The 19,208-nt window shown below is 44.8% G+C and overlaps 2 protein-coding genes across 4 annotated transcripts; one reads left to right on the plus strand and one right to left on the minus strand.

Moving 5' to 3' along the window:
• Positions 1-196: 196 nt before the first annotated feature.
• LOC103280877 (zinc finger protein 436) lies at positions 197-7,573 on the minus strand. Of its 2 annotated transcripts, XM_062973397.1 has the most exons (5): positions 7,313-7,573; positions 6,154-6,240; positions 4,236-5,039; positions 3,540-3,666; positions 197-2,492 (listed from the first exon to the last, which is right to left on the minus strand). In XM_062973397.1, exons 3-5 carry the CDS (start codon positions 4,959-4,961, stop codon positions 1,315-1,317), a joined length of 2,031 nt encoding a protein of 676 aa, XP_062829467.1. In that variant the 5' UTR covers positions 4,962-5,039; positions 6,154-6,240; positions 7,313-7,573; the 3' UTR covers positions 197-1,314. The 2 variants fall into 2 exon arrangements, with proteins under 2 accessions (XP_062829467.1, XP_008119367.1); XM_008121160.3 differs by lacking the exon at positions 6,154-6,240.
• Positions 7,573-19,208, plus strand: LOC103280875 (zinc finger BED domain-containing protein 4). Of its 2 annotated transcripts, none has more exons than XM_008121159.3 (4): positions 7,573-7,783; positions 12,635-13,386; positions 14,843-14,969; positions 16,384-19,208. In XM_008121159.3, exons 2-4 carry the CDS (start codon positions 12,655-12,657, stop codon positions 18,981-18,983), a joined length of 3,459 nt encoding a protein of 1,152 aa, XP_008119366.2. In that variant the 5' UTR covers positions 7,573-7,783; positions 12,635-12,654; the 3' UTR covers positions 18,984-19,208. The 2 variants fall into 2 exon arrangements, with proteins under 2 accessions (XP_008119366.2, XP_016853101.2); XM_016997612.2 differs by having other exon boundaries at positions 7,630-7,783; positions 12,569-13,386.

Here is a 19,208-nt window from a genome sequence, read left to right on the forward strand (position 1 = left end):
GGACAAGGAGCAGGAATTCTGGGAACTGAAGTCCAAATCTTCCTGGAAGAGCCGAGCTTGGGAAACACATGCGTTTTGAAGCTGGGAGGAAATGCTTTTCTCAACGGGGAAGAAATTCCTCTGGCCATTTTTAATAAGTAATTTTTCCAGCCTACCCATAAGTGCAAATAAGTACTGTTTTTTTTTTTAAAAAAAATTATGTATTCTTGAATTTTATTATTTTATTCATCCTGTATTTTAGAATTTTTATTACTTTTTCTATATTATTTTATTTATTCTTGTATTTTTGTTAACATTTCCATCATTCTCATAGTCTATACGAGCCCCGGTGGCAAGTGCATTAAAGCACTGAGCTGGAGACTGAAAGGTGCCAGGTTCAAACCCCAGGAGCGGCGGGAGCGGCCGCTGTGAGCCCCAGCTCCTGCCAACCTAGCAGTTCGAAAACATGCCAATGTGAAACATGCCTGCCATAGACGTGGGCGAAACGTCAGGAGAGAATACTTCTGGAATATGGCCATACAGCCCGGAAAACATATAACTACCCAAAGGTGGGTTTCCTCTGCAATAAAGCCTCCAGCACTTTGGACTCCATGTCGGTCTCCCATCCAAGTGCAAACCAAGGCTGTAGCTTCCAAGATAGATCCGTTGAACTGCCTTCAGGGTATTTAGTATTAAGGTGCCTTCAACTCACTCGCTCAGCAAAACAGCAGAGTTCTTAGGTGGCTGAAGAGACCTATTCTTGATCTGCATCTTCTCCCGCAGTGAGGACATTGGTTTCCAGGTGGAAGGCAGTCCTGGTCAGGGTTGGCTTGACGGGCCTTCCTCTTGGCACGTTTCTCCCTTAAGCCCTCCATTCGTGCCTCTTCAAACTCCGCAGCACTGCTGGTTGCAGCTGACCATGAATGTATAGCGCAGGGGTCCCAAAACTAAGTCCCACGGGCTAGATGAGGCCCTCACAAGGTCATTTGCCCAGCCCATGTACTAAACTTCAGTCTCAGGGCCGGCCTAAATCTGAAAGAACTTGCAGGCAAATAACAACAATCCTAGCTAACTTGACCATCTCATCAGCCCAAAGCAGATCCACACTTCCCACTGAAATAATGGTAAATTTATGTTGTTTAGAATTGTCCTTCATATTAACTATTGTATTGTTCTTTCATATTTTTTTGCTCAACAAATAAGATATGTGCAGTGTGTGTAGAATTTAATTCATTTTTTTCCAACCTGTAATCATAACTCCCAATGGTCTCAGGGAGAGTGAATCCAGCCCTCTGCTTTAAAACTTTGAGGACGCCTGATAATAGGGCTTTATTTTTAAGGTGCTACTAGACTGATTGTTGGATTAGGTGGAGAGACTAACACAGTCATGCCAGTATTCAGCTGGTTATTCCCACTGATATTTGTGTGGCAGCTTCTTTGGCCGTGAATTCTTTGATGTAAAGTCAGGTTGGTACTTTGCCTGAATCCCTTCCCGCACTCTGCACAGGTGTACGGTTTCTCTCCGGTGTGGATTCTCTTATGTCTAACAAGGCTGGACTGATCACGGAAGCTCTTACCACATTCGGAGCAGGAAAATGGCTTCTCCCCTGTGTGAATCCGTTGATGGAAGCTTAGGCTTCCCTGGTGGCTGAAACTTTTTTCACACTCTATACATTTATAGGGCTTCTCCCTGCTGTGGATTACCTGGTGTGATTTGAGATGGGTACTCCGACCAAAGCATTTATCACACTCCAAGCATTGATACGGCTTCTCCCCAGTGTGGATTATCTCGTGTGACTTAAGATGGGCACTCCGGCCAAAGCATTTCCCACACTCCAAGCACTGATACGGTTTCTCCCCGGTGTGCATCTGTTGATGTAAGCTAAGGCTTCCATGGTGGCTGAAACCCTTTCCGCACTCTGTACATTTATAGGGCTTCTCCCTGGTGTGGAGTACCTGGTGTGACTTGAGATGGGCACTCCGACCAAAGCATTTCCCACATTCGGAGCACTGGTACGGCTTCTCTCCTGTGTGAATTATCTGGTGAGACAAGAGATGGGTCTTCCGACCAAAGCATTTCTCACACTCCAAACATTTATACAGCTTCTCCTCTTTTTGGATCCTTGGATGTTTCATCTTATCAGGATTTGAATTCATAAACTGTCTCTCATCTGCAGAAATACTTTGATTCCAGTATATGTTGGAACCTGTCCCTTCAGAAAGTGTTTCACATTCACTGGATTTGTCCTCAGAGTGAATTCTCCAATGAACTGTGGGGAAAGCAGTCTCATTTGTTTCTTTCCATCTTTCCTGCTGAACTGAGATTTTGTGGAAGTCTCCCAACTGAAATGGGAAAGATTCGGCTTTCACCTCCTCCAGGTGGCTTTCACTTCCTCCATTTTTGCTCGCTGGCCCGTCTTGGCTCCAAACATTTTCCTTCAATGCTTCACACTCTGTTCTTTCTGAGGAATCCCCACCTAGTTGCCCCTCATTCTCACTTTTCAATTCATCACCTGTTGGAAATAAAGCAGAAAGACAAGTTACGGCCCATTCTCACAATGGCACCAGGAAGCTTCTCAGGAAGGTTTAAGGGGAACAAGACACAGTGGCTGCTCCCAAGACTTTGCAAATACTTTCTTGGCATAGTTAGGATCGTCCCTCCTTTCTTTCATTTCACTGACCAAGGAAAATTGTATAATCTGAGAAAGTTTCTGGATCTTGAATAAGTACTTAAAGAGATTTTTTTTCTGTTTTTCTATTTTTTCATTTCCTTCTGTTCCTCGCATAGCATTATTTCTGTGGTTCAATAAACTTCATGTTTACTCATTCAGATTATTTCCCTTATAGCGTTCCTTCATCACATATAACAACAGTAATCAACCCACACACAAAACACGGATTATGACAAGAGTACAAGAATTTGCCACAAACTAAGAGGGCAACTATGCCCACACGTCTTCTCAGGAAATTTAGAACCTCCTTCTTTGAAACAGAGGTGATATGGCCATCTGTCAGGATGTTTTGCATGGCAGAATGGAGATGGATCGCATGATCCTTATAGAATCAACTCTATGATTCTATATCATCGCAGGACCCACAATCACCCACAATATTAGAAATATTTTACGACCTCTAGAATCCATATGTACGATTTCACTTACTTACACTAAAAGAAAATAATCTTTTTGGGCATTTGCTAGATCCTCCAGTGTGATTCTATAGTATGTTTTTCTTGGACATTTTTGAACTTTAATGGCCAGAACTAGATACAATATTCCAGGGGAGAATTGATCAGAGATTATGAGAATTTCCAGGCCAGGGGTCTGCCCATGCAGTCCCTTAACCCCAGGGAAAGGGAATCTTTGGCCTTCTAAATACTACACATTTCAATCCCCTTTGGCAAAGGTGGGAGCCCCATGTAGCCAGCAGACCCTTGGGCTTAGACCATCCAAAGGTCTAAGGGAAGGCCCTACTTAGGGGGAGAAGCAGCATCACTGCTGTGATTAATCTAGGAAGAATATCATCAGCACCCAAGGACACAAACAGCCCATTCTTCTTACCCAAGGGTCCAGTATCCCCGTCGTCATCTTCCTGTTTGATCTCCACACTAAGCTTCTTCTGCTCCATCTCAGGCAGGGCTTGGACACCTTCAGGAGAACCCGCCGTCTCCTCTCCCTCTAACGGCACCTAAAATATTTATCACTTGTTAGCCAAATGTAGATCTCATGTATATGGATTTTCTCTGCTCTACACCATCTTCAAAGTATTTGTGAGGTAGGTCAGGGCCACAGAAAATAACTAGCCCATGGGTTTCATGGTCCAGAAAGGATTTGAATTCAGATCTCACAAGTCATGATTACACATTAAACCTACTGCCTGGGCATAAGATGGGGGCTGCATTTGCTCTTTGCAGGGCACTTCTCACTCCCACTGTATTTCAATGTTTCCTTACATTAAAAACTTAGTATGACCACTTCCTCATGGGAATTTGTGAGGCAGTTTCATCGCGTTTTCTTCCTTTCCATGGTTGTTTCAGGCACAAAGGATGCTTTTTTAAAACCACAAATTAAGCTGAAAATTTAGAATCTTTTAAACTTGAAGCCAGATTAAAAAACCCAAATGATACAGGCTCAACGACAATACTAGATGTCAAAAAAGTCAACAAAATATTAGAGTTGCCAGAACGAAAATTTTCAAATTTCAAACCCCAACCCATATGTGAGTTACACAACATTGAGATGATGAACGGTCCTCACCTGGTTTGCCTGCCTCCTGGCCTCTCGCTGTCTCTGGAGGAAGTCCTCCGCCAAGGCCACCGCCTGGGAGCAAGTCTCTGGACCACATTCCTTGACCCAGGCCTCTATCTCTGGAGGCAGGACGGCTAAGAACTGCTCCAAGACCAGCAGCTCCAAGATCTGCTCCTTCGAATGCCTTTCAGCTTTCAGCCACCGGCAACACAGTTCCTGGAGCTGCCCGTAAGCCCCTCTCGGCCCCTCGGCCTCCCGGTAGCGGAAACACCGGAAGCACTGCCGCTGCTTCTCCCTCCGCATGGCATCCCCGTGCAAGATGGCGGCCTTCACTTTCCCATAATCCTCCCTGCCTTCGGCCTCTAGGCCAGGGAAGGCCCGCTTGGCCTCTCCGCTCAATGCTGGCAGGAGCCGAGGCACCCACTCTTCCTTGGGCCACCGGCAGGCTTGGGCCACTTGCTCAAAGGAGGCCAGGAAGGCTTTGGCGTCGTCCCACGGCTCCTCCCTCGACTGAGAGATGCCCCAGTTTGGGTGAGGGCCTTCCACGCTCTTCAGAAACTCCTGCCATTGGGTTTCCCACTGTTTAAGAGAGCCTTCGTCAGTTTCCTGTTTCACCTCCGCTGGTCTCCTTTGCAGGAATGCCTCCATTGTCGCAACATGGCAGCTCCCTCTCACTTCCCTTGGCACCTGCCCTGGTATGTGACTTATAAGGTGTTCCCGGGTCTCCATTTTCATCTTTGGATAGTAGCCCGAAACTGTGGGGAATGCTAGACTCTACTGGAGCATTATAAACATCAGCATGAAGCTTTCTGCCTGGAAAACCGAAAGAAAAAAAAGAGGAATATTGCACGACATTTACATTCAAAGAGGAAGAGTTATGAAAGCAAAGATGCAGGGCTGGAATGGAACTGGTCATTAAGTAGGTAACCATGAAAAGATCAAAACAGGATAGTCATGGGGGGTATTTTCCTTAATTTACTGCAAAAACAGAAAACCATGGATGACAGAGAACTTTATTGAAATGAATGACTCTGCCAACAAACAGTTGCCCTGGAGAATCGAGGCCAGGAGTGTCTATCCCATTTTTATTAAGGGCTACATCAGCTTTACGGCTGCCTTTAAACGGCCATTGAGACCATGGATAGAGAATCTGTGGATACAGAGGGAAGCTATAATTCTTCTACATAGTGTTTGATACTCTTTAGTTTTAACCTGCTGCGCCACAGGCTAATAATAATAATAAAATTTTATTTTATACCCTGCCCCATCTCCCTGAGGGGACTCAAGAGTGGCTTACAACACTTGCAGCAGCTAATATAAGAAGCTTAGAATCTAATATAAGAGATTTAGAAGTCAGAAAAGTGGAACAAAAAATAGGTGTATGTGCCGATGACTTAATGCTACTGATGGAAAACCAAGCAGATTATTAGTTGCATTAAACCAGTTGTTAAGGGATTATGGCACAATATGAGGACCTAAGGTCAACAAAGAAAAAAAAATAAAATAAAATTTGCAACAGACAAAAACTGATGGAAGATTCAGGATTTCAAATAGACAGAAAAGTGAAATACTTGGGAATTTGGCTGACAGACGTGTCAACAATATTTAAAAACAATTACAGTAGAATCTCACTTATCTAACATAAACGGGCTGACAGAATGTTGGATAAATGAAAATGTTGGATAATAAGGAGAGTTTAAGGAGAAGCCTATTAAATGTCAAATTATGTTATGATTTTACAAATTAAGCACCAAAACAAATCGACAGAAAAAAAACAGTTCAGTACATGGTAATATTATGTAGTAATTACTGTATTTACAAATTTAGCACCAAAACATCGCAATGTATTGGAAAAATTGACTACAAAAACATTGGCTACTAACAAATTGACTACAAATAAAGATAGAATTACAGAAAATGAACTTACAGTAACAACATTGTTGGAACTTAAATGCATCAAAAGTTCAGTCCTTACTGCCTAGAGAAACAGCTGTGGATCCGGGCGGGAGGCAAACTGCATTGGATAATCCAGAGCGTTGGATAAGTGAAAGTTGGATAAGTAAGACTCGCCCCCAGTGGCACAGTATTTATTTATTTATTTGACTTGTATACCGCTACTCCCAGTTTGGCTCGGAGCGGTTTACAGAAACAGATTAAAACAAAGTGCTGTTAAAGTGCTGAGCTGCTGAACAGAGTGCTGTTAAAGTGTTGAGCTGCTGAACTTGTGGACCAAAAGGTTGCCGGTTTGAATCCAGGGAGCGGAATGAGCGCCCACTGTTAGCCCCAGCTTCTGCCAACCTAGTATTTTGGAAACATGCAAATGTGGGTAGATAAATAGGTACCGCTCCTAGGTAATGGCGCTCCATGCAGTAATGCCAGCCACATGACCTTGGAGGTGTCTACAGACAACGCCGGCTCTTCGGCTTAGAAATGGAGATGAGCACCAACCCCCAGAGGCAGATATGACTGGGCTTAACGTCAGGGGAAACCTTTACTTTATGTCCAATTATGTTACTGAACCACAACTGCCACGACTTTTGGCCACGTGCCGTGCGACCGGGGGATAATGGGAATCGCAAGGCAACTGCATTGGTGGCTCTGAGGTTGGAGAATGTTTAAAGGGAATTTTAAAGCCAGGCCTCACACCCACAAGGCTTGTATCTCAATAGAGACCCCACTCTTCCAATTAAAGAGAACAAGCTACAGCCTTCCAGATGTTACTGTATCACAACTCCCATCAGCTCCAGTCCTGATGTCTAATGATGAGGAATACAGGAGTTTCAGAGCGGAAATACAGGAGTTGTAGATGAGAAGGAACACATTAAATGACATGGAAGGCCACAGTCAGCATGTGGGCCTTGGGTTTGATATATATGACCTAGTGTAGGTCTGGGCAAACCTTGGCCCTGCAGGTGTTTTGGACTTCAACTCCCACCATTCCTGACAGCCTCAGGCCCCTTCCTTTTCCCCCTCAGCCGCTTAAGCTGTCAGGAATGGTGGGAGTTGAAGTCCAAAACACCTGCAGGGCCAAGGTTTGCCTTTTGAGGTGCAACATTTCCCATCAGATCCTCTCCTCTTCCACTCACCTTCCTCCCTCCAGTTTCTTCCCTCTAAATCCAAGAACTCCGCCTCAGACGTTTCTCCTTTTCCTCCACAAACCTCCGAGAAAGAAATGTAAAATACACGAGTTTCCCAAGAACCCGCTTTTGGAGGAGGAAGAGGAGGACACAGGCCACAACCTTGCAAAATAAAACACCGCAGGAAGTCCTCTCTAGCCAAATCTCTGGAAGTTGGAGTCCAAAATTCTGGAGGACCAAAGGCGGCTTGAAGGCAAACCTCCGAGATCTGGAACTACAGGTGGCTAGAGAGGACTTCCTGGAGTGTTTTGGGCGGATGTGGCCGGTGTCCTGCTCTTCCTGGTCCGGCTTCTCCTCCAAAAGCGGCTTCTTGGGAAACTCGTGCCTTTTGCTTTTCTTTCTCGGAGGTTTTTGGAGGAAAAGGAGAAACGCCTGAGGCGGCGTTCTTGGGTTTAGAGGGAAGAAACTGGAGGGAGGAAGGTAAGTCCAGGCGGCTGTGATGGGAAATGGGGTTGTTGTATGTTTTCCGAGCTCTCTGGCCATGTTCCAGAAGTATTCTCTCCTGACGTTTCGCCCACATCTATGGCAGGCATCCTCAGAGGTTGTGAGGTATGGAGAAAACTAAGCAAGGAAGGGTTATATATATATCTGTGGAAAGTCCAGGATGAGAGAAGAATTCTTGTCTGTTGGAGGCCAGTGTGAATGTTGTAGTTAATCACCTTAATTAGCATTGAATAGCTTCATATCCTGGTTTCTTCCTGCCTGGGGCATCCTTTGTTCAGAGTCGTTAGCTGCCCCTGGTTGATTCATGTCTGGAACTCCTCTGTTTTCAGAGTGTTGCTTCTCATTTACTGCTCTGATTTTGGAGTTTTTTTTAATGCTGATAGCCAAATTTTGTTCATTTTCATGGTTTCCTCCTTTCTGTTGAAATTGCCCACATGCTTGTGGATTTCAATGGCTTCTCTGTGTAGTCTGACATGATAGTTGTTGGAGTGGTCGAGCATTTCTGTGTTCTCAAATAATATACTGTTTCCAGGCCCCATGCTGGGGGATGCTGGGAATGGCAGTTTTACAAGGTCTTTTCCTTAAAAAAAAATAATTTTATTAAATTTTTATACTACATCAAAAGGGTGAGAACAACCAAGGTATAGAAAAGTAAGAAAAAGAGAGAAAGATAAAACTCTACAATCTACAAAATATACCCACACACCAAAAATAAAAAAATATATAAAAATGACTTCCATTCCATCTGCTTGGATAATATTTTCTTATTATTCAATAATATTTTTTCTTACTAAAGAGCTATCCTGATCCTATAGCATTGAGCCTGGCAGTTAAAAGGGGAACCAAATTGCATTCATTTGCCAGTGGAGATGCACCCTCAGTTTGTTTACATTTTAAAGTGTATTTTCTGTATGTTTTAGTTGAGTTGTCCTGCATTTTAAAGTTGTGGGAGGAAAATAGGGATAATAAATAAGTAAAGGTAAATGTTTTTCCCTGACATTAAGTCTAGTCATTTCCAACACCTGTTGGAGATACCCAAAGAGGACAAAATCATCCTCCTGGGTGATTTTAATGCGAGAGTTGGACTTGGACCTGTGGCCAGGGATTATAGGAAAAGATGGGGTTGGAAACAGCAACCCAAATGGCATCCCACTTCTCACCAAATGTGCACCAACCTTGTCATCACAGACACACTCTTTCACCAGGCAAACAAGCTTAAGACATTATGGAAGCACCCGGTCAAAGCATTGGCACCTCTGAGACTATGTAACTATACGTGCCAGAGACCGCCGTTATGTGCTCCACACAAGAGCATAACAGTCACTTCTGGTGTGAGAGAATTGGCTGTCTGCAAGGACGTTGCCCAAGGGACACGCGGATGTTTTGATATTTTTACCATCCTGTGGGAGGCTTCTCTCATGTTCCCGCATGGAGCTGGAGGTGATAGAGGGAGCTCATCCACGCTCTTCCCGGGTTGGATTTGAACCGGCAACCTTCAGGTCAGCAACCCAATCTTCCAAGTCACAAGGCTTTAACCCACTATGCCACTGGGGGCTCTTTAACAGATGCTGCTGACTGCTGGACAGACCATTGGTTAACTCGATGCACGATGGCCATCAAGATCGCCCCCAAACACAGACTCCAAAGAAGAAAGATAAGCCGTAAAATGAACATCCAAGCCCTTTAAGAGCCCTCTAAATGAGCCCTTCTTCAAACAACATTCAAGGATCATCTACCCTTAGAACACCCTGAAAATGTTGAGGAATGTTGAAACAAACTGAAGACCGCCATCGAACTGATGGAGGCTCCTTCTTTGGAGGCTTTTAAGCAGAGGCTGGATGGCCATCTGTCGGGGGTACTTTAAATGCAATTTCCTGCTTCCTGGCAGGGAGTTGGACTGGCTGGCCCATGAGGTCTCTTCCAACTCTATTATTCTATGATTCTACAGCCTGCGAATAAACCCTTGGGTACCAAACTAAGAAACATCAAGAGTGGTTTTATGAAAATGATAACTAGATCCAGTAGTTAATCGATAAGAAAAGGAAAACCTTCAAAATATGGCAGAGAAACACCAACTCCGCTCCAAAGAAAAAGATCTATGCCAGTGTGAAAGGTGAGGTCCAAAGAAGGACCAGAGAACTCAACAAAATCTGGTGGACAAAAAGGCCCAAGAAATCCAACACTTTGCAGATATCCATGATGCATGGGGATTCTTTAAAGCCACAAAAGTCATCTATGGCCCAAGAAATCATGGCATACATGATCTGTGTTAATCAGATGGAAGCAAACTTCTGAAGGATAAAAAAATAAATTCCACTACACTAAGAGCACAACCACAACCTCCCTAACCTCCCTAGCACTGGCTAGTCTGAAGGAAGTCAGCAAAGCCATCAGCCAACTAAAAAATAACAAAGCCAGAGGACCTGAGGGGATCCCTGTTGACAGGGAAAGGCAGACCTTTCCCATCTTTTCTCCCATACCTTTCTTTTATTATTTTACTGTAAATCTTAATGATTTTTTTTTTAAAAAAGAGGGTGGACCTGAGCTGAGACCACAACTCCATCAGCTTATTGAGAAAGTGTGGGCAACTGAGAAAATCCCAGCGGAGTTCACATCATCAACCTTTTCAAAAAAGGGGATAGAACAGATTGCGGAAACTATAGGGTAATCTCCCTTCTAACCTCCGCTGGGAAATGTCTTGCAAAAATCCTTGCAAACCACTTTCTACCTATTTCAGAAGACATCCTCCTAGAGTCAGAATTGCCCCAACCTTATTCTCCGTCTTATAATAATAACAATAATAACCTTATTCTTATATCCTGCCACCATCTCCCCGAAGGGACTCAGGGCAGCTCACATGGGGACGGGCCCAACAAAACATAGGTTAAAAACACAGTCTTCATTGCTATGATACTACGCCTTGTTGATGGGAAGCTCCCCATCGGCGTGGAAATTGTCTATTAGACAGATGGCAAGCTATTTAACTTCAGCAGACTGAAAGCCAAAACCAAGGTCAAAACAACATCAGTTATAGACCCCAGTATGATAATGTAGTCTGTGCTCATTCAGAAGAAGACCTACAAGTCACTCTAAACACCTTTGCAGAAGCATACAAAAAGTTTGGCCTCTCACTGAGCATCGAGAAACTCTTCCAGCAGGCACCAGCCAATCCCTCTGCAATGCCTGAAATACAGCTTAATGGTGTAACATTAGAAAATACTGACCATTTCCACTCCCTTGGCATCAACTTCTCCATAAAAGTTAACATCAACACTGAAATACTACACCGTCTGAGCACTGCGAGTGCAGCATTTTCTCAAATGAAGCAGAGTGTTTGTAGATCGGGACATTCGTAGGGATTCTAAGATGCATGTTTATAAAGCTATTATCTCGCAACCCTATTATACACCTGCAAAACGTGGACCCTCTACAGACGTCACACTCAACTTCTGCATTCTATCAGCATTGCCTCCGAAAAATTCTGCAAATCTCTTGAGAAGACAGGAGGACAAATGTCAGCATGCTGGAAGAAGCAAAGACCACCAGCATCAAAGTGATGATCCTTCACCATCCAATTTACTGGGAAAGCCATATTGTCCGAATACCTGATCACTGTCTGCCAAAGCAGTTACTATACTCAACTCAAGAATGGAAAACGGAGTGTTGATTGATAGGAAAAAGAGATTTAAAGAAGGGCTTATAGACAACCTTAAAAACTGTGGCATAGACAATGAGAAATGGGAAGCCCTGGCCCTCCAGATGCTGGACTACACCTTCTGTATTTCTCATCATTAGACATCAGGACTAGAGCTGATGGGAGTTGAGATAAAGTAACAGCTCGAAAACTACTGTTTGTTCTGTTTAGTCAGGATAGTGGCGTGGCATTTAAGAGAGAAGGCCTGTGGATAAGATGTCTGACTGTGAAATGCCCTGTAACTTTTTCCTAACTTCAGAGCCATAAGTACTCTTGGGTTGCGATTCCTATTAAGTGGTGGGAGTTGTTATTCAATAACACCTGAGGACCCAAACTAGATAAAAACTAAAGAGTACCAAACACTATGTAGAAGAATTATAGCTTTCCCTCTGTATTCACAGATTCTCTATCCATGGTCTCAATGGCCGTTTAAAGGCAGCCATAAGGCTGATGTAGCCCTTAATAAAAACGGGATTGACACTCCTGGCCTCAATTCTCCAGGGCAACTGTTTGTCGGCAGAGTCATTCATTTCAATAGGGTTCGCTGTTTTCCACAGTTTTGTTTTTGCAGTACATTACGGAAAATACAGTAGAGTCTCACTTATCCAAGCTAAATGGGCCAGCAGAAGCTTGGATAAGCGAATATCTTGGATAATAAGGAAGGATTAAGGAAAAGCCTATTAAACATCAAATTAGGTTATGATTTTACAAATTAAGCACCAAAACTTCATGTTATACAATAAATTTGACAGAAAAAGTAGTTCAATACGCAGTAATGTTATGTTGTAATTACTGTATTTACGAATTTAGCACCAAAATATCATGATATATTGAAAATATTGACTCCAAAAATGGCTTGGATTATCCAGAGGCTTGGATAAGCGAGGCTTGGATAAGTGAGACTCTACTGTACCCCCGATGGATACAGAGATCTGACTGTCCTGTTTGATCTTTTCATGCTTACCTACTTAATGACCAGTTCCACTCCAGCCCTGCATCTTTGCTTTCATAACTCTTCCTCTTTAAAATGTGAATGTTGTGCAATATTCCTCTTTTTTTTCTTTCAGTTTTCTAGGCAGAAAGCTTCATGCTGATGTTTATAATGCTCCAGTAAAGTCTAGCATTTCCCACAGTTTCAGGCTACTTTCCAAGGATGAAAATGGAGACCCGGGAACACCTTACAAGTCACATACCAGGGCAGGTGCCAGGGGAAGTGAGAGGGAGCTGCCATGCTGGGACAACAGAGGCATTCCTGCAAAGGAGACAAATGGAGGTGAAACAGGAACCTGACGAAGGTTCACTTCAGCAGTGGGAAACCCAATGGCAGGAGTTCTTGAAGAGCTTGGAAGGCCCTCACCCAAACCAGGACACCTCCCAGTCGAAGGAGGAGCCATGGGACGACACCAAAGCCTTCCTGGCCTCCTTTGAGCAAGTGGCCCAAGCCTGCCGGTGGCCCAAGGAAAAGTGGGTGCCCCGGCTACTGCCAGCTTTGAGCGGAGAAGCCAAGAGGGCCTTCATTGGCCTGGGGGCCGAAGGCAGGGAAGATTATGGGAAATTGAAGGCTGCCATCTTGCACGGGGATGCCATGCGGCGGGAGGAGCAGCGGCAGTGTTTCCGGCGTTTCCGCTACCGAGAGGCCAAGGGCCCGAGAGAGGCTTACGGGCAGCTTCAGGAACTGTGTTGCCGGTGGCTGAAAGCTGAAAGGCATTCGAAGGAGCAGATCCTGGAGCTGCTGATCATGGAGCAGTTCCTGGCCATCCTGCCTCCAGAGATAACAGCCTGGATCAAGGAATGTAGTCCAGAGACTTGCTCCCAGGCAGTGGCCTTGGCAGAGGACTTCCTCCAGAAGCAGTGTGAGCAAGAGTCCAGGAGGCAGGCAAACCAGGTGGGTTTCTAGGCTTCCCAAATGGCTGATTCGTACAAAGTGCCAACATATATATGTGTGTATGTTTATGTGTGTGTGTGTGTGTGTGTGTGTGTGTGTGTATATATATATATATATATATATATACACACACACACACACATACACACAATATAATTTACAATATTATTGTTATTATTATTAAACTTTATTTGTACCCCGCTAGCATCTCCCGAAGGACTCGATGCGGCTTACAAAGGCCAAGGCCTCAACACACAATATAACAATACAAAACAAAAGGCAAATTAAAAACAATTAAAACAGTATAAACAACAAGCAATAAACAATACGCTAAAACACAATAAAACTGGGCCGGGCCAGAGTAATGGGTACAAGATTAAAAGTGCTGATGTGACAGGTGATATATAAGGCTTCTAGGGCAAGTGCAGAGTGCGATATACGATCTAGTTCTAATAAAGTGCTTATGGGACTTGGAGTTGGAGATTTCCTATTAATCTGGGAAGGCACATTGGAACAGCCAGGTCTTCAAGTTCTTTCTGAAGACTGCCAATGTAACTATTATATAATAGTTATAACATATTGTACATACATATAATATTCATATTATATTGTAATACAATATAATACTAATAATACAATATAAAATTAATTATATATTATATTTTACATGTAATATTACTAATAATACTACAATATATTGATACAGTACAATATAGTAATTTATTACCAGTATTGTACTGTGCTAATATAATATTGTATGTAAATTTAATTTGTAAGCCGCTCTGAGTCCTCTTTGGGGTGAGAAGGGCGGCATATAAATGTAGCTAATAAATAAATAAAACAGGGTGGCAGTATGTTTAAGTCTGGAATGAATAAAGTGTAACCTGTATGGGGCTATCTTTGAGTTTCTTAGGTCTCCCAGCATTCCCTCTGCACCATTAGTTAACCCTCAGTTTACTTTGTGGTTTTAAAAAGGCTTCTTTTGTGCCTGAAACAGCCATGGAAGGAGAAAAATATGTCAAAATTGCCTCACAAATGCCCATAAAGAGATGAGGGTTACTGAAGGATATGAGTTTTAAATGACATTTTAGTTTATTTGCTGCCTTTTAATTCTGTTTTTACCACACTGTTATTGCATTGTTTTTAAACTTTTGTATTGTTCTTTCTAAACTGTTGTTTAGATGTTAGCCGCCTTGAATCTCATGGGGAGAAAGGTGGGATATAAATAACGATTTATTATTATTTATGAAAAGTTGACATATAGTATGGGCAAAGAATACCTTGCATAGAGCAAATGCAGCTGTCATCAAATGCCCAGGCAGTAGTTTTCATGTGAGATTGTGACTTGCGAGATCTGGATTCAAGTCCCTTCTGGACCACGAAATGCATTGTGTAAGTCAGAGGAAAGCCAAATATGTGAGATATGCATTTGACTAACAAGTGATAAATATTTTAGGTGCAGTTAGAGGAAGAGGAGATGTCGGGTTCCCCTGAAGCTGGTCAAGCCCTGCCTGAGATAGAGCAAAAGAAGCTTCGTCTGGCGACCAAACAGGAAAATGACGACAGGAATGCTGGACCCTTTGGTAAGAAGAACGGGCTATTTGTTTCCTTGGATGTTGAGGATGTTCTTCCTAGACTAACCACAGCACTGTGGCTGCTTATCCCCCTGAGTAGGGCCTTCCCTTAGATCTTTGGATAGTGTAAGCCCAAGAGTCTGCTAGGCACTTGGGGCTCCCAACTTCTATAATGCTTTGCCAGAGAGGATTGACAGTTGTAGTATCTGGAAGGCCAAAGTTTCCCCTTTGCTGGGGTAAGTGAAGGAACCGCATGGACAGACTCCTGGCCTGGAAATCCTTATCATCTCTGGTCAATCCTCCCCTGCATTATTGTATCGAGTTCTGCCCATGGTATATTTCCAAAGAATCGCACTGGAGGATCTAGCAAATGCCTAGAGAGAGAATTTTACCTTAAGTGTAAGTAAATGAAAGCGTATATATGGATTCTGCTGTTCTAGAGGCCTTAATAATACAGTAGAGTCTCACTTATCCAACATTCGCTTATCCAACGTTCTGGATTATCCAGTGCAGTCTGCCTTTTAGTAGTCAATGTTTTTGTAGTCAATCTTTTCAATACATTGTGATATTTGGGTGCTAAATTTGTAAATACAGTAATTACTACATAACATTGCTGTGTATTGAACTGCTTTTTCTGTCAAATTTGTTGTAAAACAAGATGTTTTGGTGCTTAATTTGTAAAATAATGTAATTTGATGTTTTACAGGCCTTTCCTTAATTCCTCCTTATTATCCAATGTTCTGCCGGCCCGATTAAGTTGGATAAGTGAGACTCTACTGTACTTCTAATATTGTGGGTGATGGGGTTACCGGTGTGTCCTGTAAAAACCTAGAACCATAAAGTTGGAAGAGACCGCAAGAACCATCCAGTTCATCTCCATTCTGCCATGCAGAACATTGGATAATAAGGATAACACTGTTTTGAGTGTATTCTGTTTAAAAACCTCCAAAGAAGGAGACACCACATTTCCTGTGATAATGTGTGGGCACAGTTGCCTTCTTATTTTGTGGCAAAGTCTTGTACCCTTCTTATACTCCGGGTTATGTGTGGGTTGATGACTGTTTGTACAGTATATATGATGAAGGAGCTGTATATGGGAAATAATCCGAATAAATAAATTCGAAGCTTGTTGAAACACAGAAATTGTTGCTGCGCAAGGAACAGAAGGAAAGGAAAAAAAACAGTATACGGTCCAATTTCTCTTTCAGATCTTATTCAAGATTCAGAAACATTCTCAGACTATACAATTTTCCTTGGTCAGTGAAAAGAAAGAAAGGAGATGCCATCCTAACTTCCCCAGGGAAGAATTTCCAAAGACTTGGGAGCAACCACTGCGTCTTGTTCCCCCTAAACCTTTGTGGGAAGCTTTCAGGTGGCATTGTGAGAGTGGGTCTTAATTTGCCTTCTGCTTTATTTCCAACAGCTGATGAAAGGAAAAATGAGAATGAGGGGAAACTAAGTGAGGATTCCTCAGAAAGAACAGTGTGTCAAGCTTTGAAGGAGAATGTTTGGAGCCAAGGTGGGCCAACAAGCAAAGACAGAAGCCATGTGGAGAAGCCAAAAGCCAAATCCTTCCCATTTCAGGTGGGAAGCTTCCACGAAATTTCAGTCCAGCAGGAAAGTGAGAAAGAAAAAAAGGGGATTGCTTTCCCCAGTGTTCATTGGAGAATTCGCCCTGAGGACCAAACAGATTTAATGTTTGCAAAGACTATCAATCAAAGTGGAAACCTCACTGAATGTGACATGCTTTATGAAGGGATGAGTTCATACATGTACCTGAATAAAAGTACTTCTGCAGATGAGAGACAGTGTATGAATTCAGAGCTTACACAGGAGTTGGAAGAGAGGACTGAAGGGGATTTTCAGATGGAGTCCCCTGAACGTTCTCCTACCTGTGGCCGTGCATCCCCAGCAGGCAGTGGGCAAAATGAGGGACGTGCAGGTTTTGAGGCCGTACCTTTATCCCTGGGGCTTGGAAGGCCTAGGTCCTCCGTCTGGGACCACTTCCAGGTGCGGCTAGAGGATCGCACACAGGCGGTGTGCAAGCACTGTAAAAGAAAAGTCAGTAGGGGCAAAAACATAAAACATCTGTCTACAACTGGGATGCAGATGCATCTCAGGAGGCACCACCCTCTGCAAGCTGGCACGCTTCCTCAGACTGGGACTGTTTGTGGCAGAAGTAGCAACAAGACACCTTCCAGTCCCCCTGCTGCCGGAAGGGAGAAGAGGCAGGCCACCCTAGAGCAGTGGGACGCGATCAGGGGCAAGGACAGAGTGGGTGGCAAGCTGCCCACTGTGAAGGAGATCACCCAGTGCCTGGGAGAGATGCTGGCTCTCGATGACCAGCCCTTCCTAATGGTAGAGCAAGAAGGGTTCTGTCGCTTGATGGCATTGGTGGCTCCCTACTACAAGATCCCCTCACATACCACCTTCTCGAGGATGGTGGTGCCATCCCTGTATCATGGCTGCAGGGAACATGTTGAGCAGTTGCTGGATGGTGCCGGATCGACATCCATCCACTTCACCACAGGCATTTGGTCCAGTACGGGTGAAAGCAATGCATACCTCTCCCTCACAGGTCATTGGTGGGAGAGAGAGGGCGCCATGGAGACAGGGCATCGCTGGGCCCTGCTCCATGTAGAAGTGATAGACAAGGCCCACACTTCTGCCGAGTTTCGCCGGGCCATAGACCGCATGCTGGAGGAGTGGCTGTCTGGGAGGCAGCATCTCACCCGCGGTTTTATGGTAATGGATAACAGGGCAAATATAGTACAGGCAATGGAGGACGCTGGCTTCCGAGGCGTGAGCTCTTTTGCGCACATGCTCCATCTCACCATCTGTGAAGGGCTAGGGCTGGCTGGTACGTCCTCTACAGAGACCCTCCCAAGTGGCATCCGAGACATCACTAAACTGATTGACCGGTGCCGCAAGATCACGGATCATTTCCACTGCAGCATCAAGGCTGGAAGACTGCTGCAGGGGAGGCAGGCCATGGAGCGGGTCCTGCAACACAAACTGTTGCTGGACATCCCCACCCGATGGGACTCCACTTTCCTGATGCTCCAGTGGCTGGTGGAGCAGCAGAAGGTGATCCAAGGCCTGGAATTGGAGGGTCTCGGCCCTGTGCAGACGCCCTTGTCAAAGCACGATTGGGACTGCATCTCCCAGATGGTCTCTGTGCTCCAGCCCTTCTTGGAGGCCACAGAGACCCTGAGTGCTTCAACAGCCCTTCTCAGTCACGTGCTCCCTCTGGTGCTGGGACTGAAGGAGCACCTGGAAAGCCTCGAGGGGGACAGTGCCCTTGCCAACCTGGATTGGACGCTGACACCCCAGGTGCAGGCAGTGGTGACGCGCTTGACTAGTGCCGTCACAAAACACCTGGAGCCACTCTTCAGTAGTAGGGCGCACATGTTGGCTGGCATGTGTGATCCACGCATGAAGGTCACTGTATGCTTCAAGAACACGGCCGCACACTGGAAGGCTGAACTGGTGTCAGCAGTCAGGGCGGCATACCTACACAGGGGCGGAGAGAGAGAAGGTGTAGCTTGCACACCTGCTGCCACCACCTCACCACCCTCACCCACACCAGGGACCCTGTGCAGCACTGCCAGCAGGGAATCACCCGTCCCCATGGCTGGCAGGCGGCAGCATCAGGAGAATGGGAACTTTACCAGGGCCTTGGCCAAGATGGTTGGGCCCAAGTACGGTCAGCCATGCAGGAGAGACAAGGCGGAGGTTTCTGTAAACCAGTATCTGGAGGAGCCGGTGGAGGATCTGTCCTGCGACCCACTGGCCTACTGGGTATCCCGGAGCCAGATGTGGCAGGATCTGGCGACGGTTGCCCGGGAACACCTCAGTTGTCCACCGACCACCGCATTGAGTGAGAGGGTGTTCAATATGGTTGGAGATGTTGTCACCCCTCACTGGACCACGTTGGACCCTGCCACGGTGGAACAGCTGTTGTTCCTCAAGGCCAATCTGCCCCTCCTGGGCTTCCCGGAGCTAGATCCCCAGCTGAGTTGAGTATGGCAGGCACTGGCTGCATTGTTGTTGCAAAACTCCTACTCCAACAATTTGAGTTTGTTGACACTTGCTCGGGTAGCATTAATACGTCATGTTTCCTGCTACCCTAAAAGAACCCTGAAAATGATGACTTTTTCCACAGGGGATGGGTGGCTGGGTGTATATTTGAAGGTAATATCAACATGTCTAAATAAATACACTTCCAGGTGTTGAGTTCCAAGTTCA

The sequence above is a fragment of the Anolis carolinensis genome, chromosome 2 (genome assembly GCF_035594765.1).
Source record: "Anolis carolinensis isolate JA03-04 chromosome 2, rAnoCar3.1.pri, whole genome shotgun sequence".
Lineage (NCBI taxonomy): Eukaryota > Metazoa > Chordata > Lepidosauria > Squamata > Dactyloidae > Anolis > Anolis carolinensis.

Coding starts and splice junctions, on each gene's coding strand:
- LOC103280877 (XM_008121160.3), bottom strand. CDS start 4,961: ATGAAAATGGAGACCCGGGAACACCTTATAAGTCACATACCAGGGCAG. Junction 3,667..4,235: donor CCAGGAGGCAGGCAAACCAG/GTGAGGACCGTT, acceptor TAAATATTTTAG/GTGCCGTTAGAGGGAGAGGA. Junction 2,493..3,539: donor CGGGGATACTGGACCCTTGG/GTAAGAAGAATG, acceptor TATTTCCAACAG/GTGATGAATTGAAAAGTGAG.
- LOC103280875 (XM_008121159.3), top strand. CDS start 12,655: ATGAAAATGGAGACCCGGGAACACCTTACAAGTCACATACCAGGGCAG. Junction 13,387..14,842: donor CCAGGAGGCAGGCAAACCAG/GTGGGTTTCTAG, acceptor TAAATATTTTAG/GTGCAGTTAGAGGAAGAGGA. Junction 14,970..16,383: donor CAGGAATGCTGGACCCTTTG/GTAAGAAGAACG, acceptor TATTTCCAACAG/CTGATGAAAGGAAAAATGAG.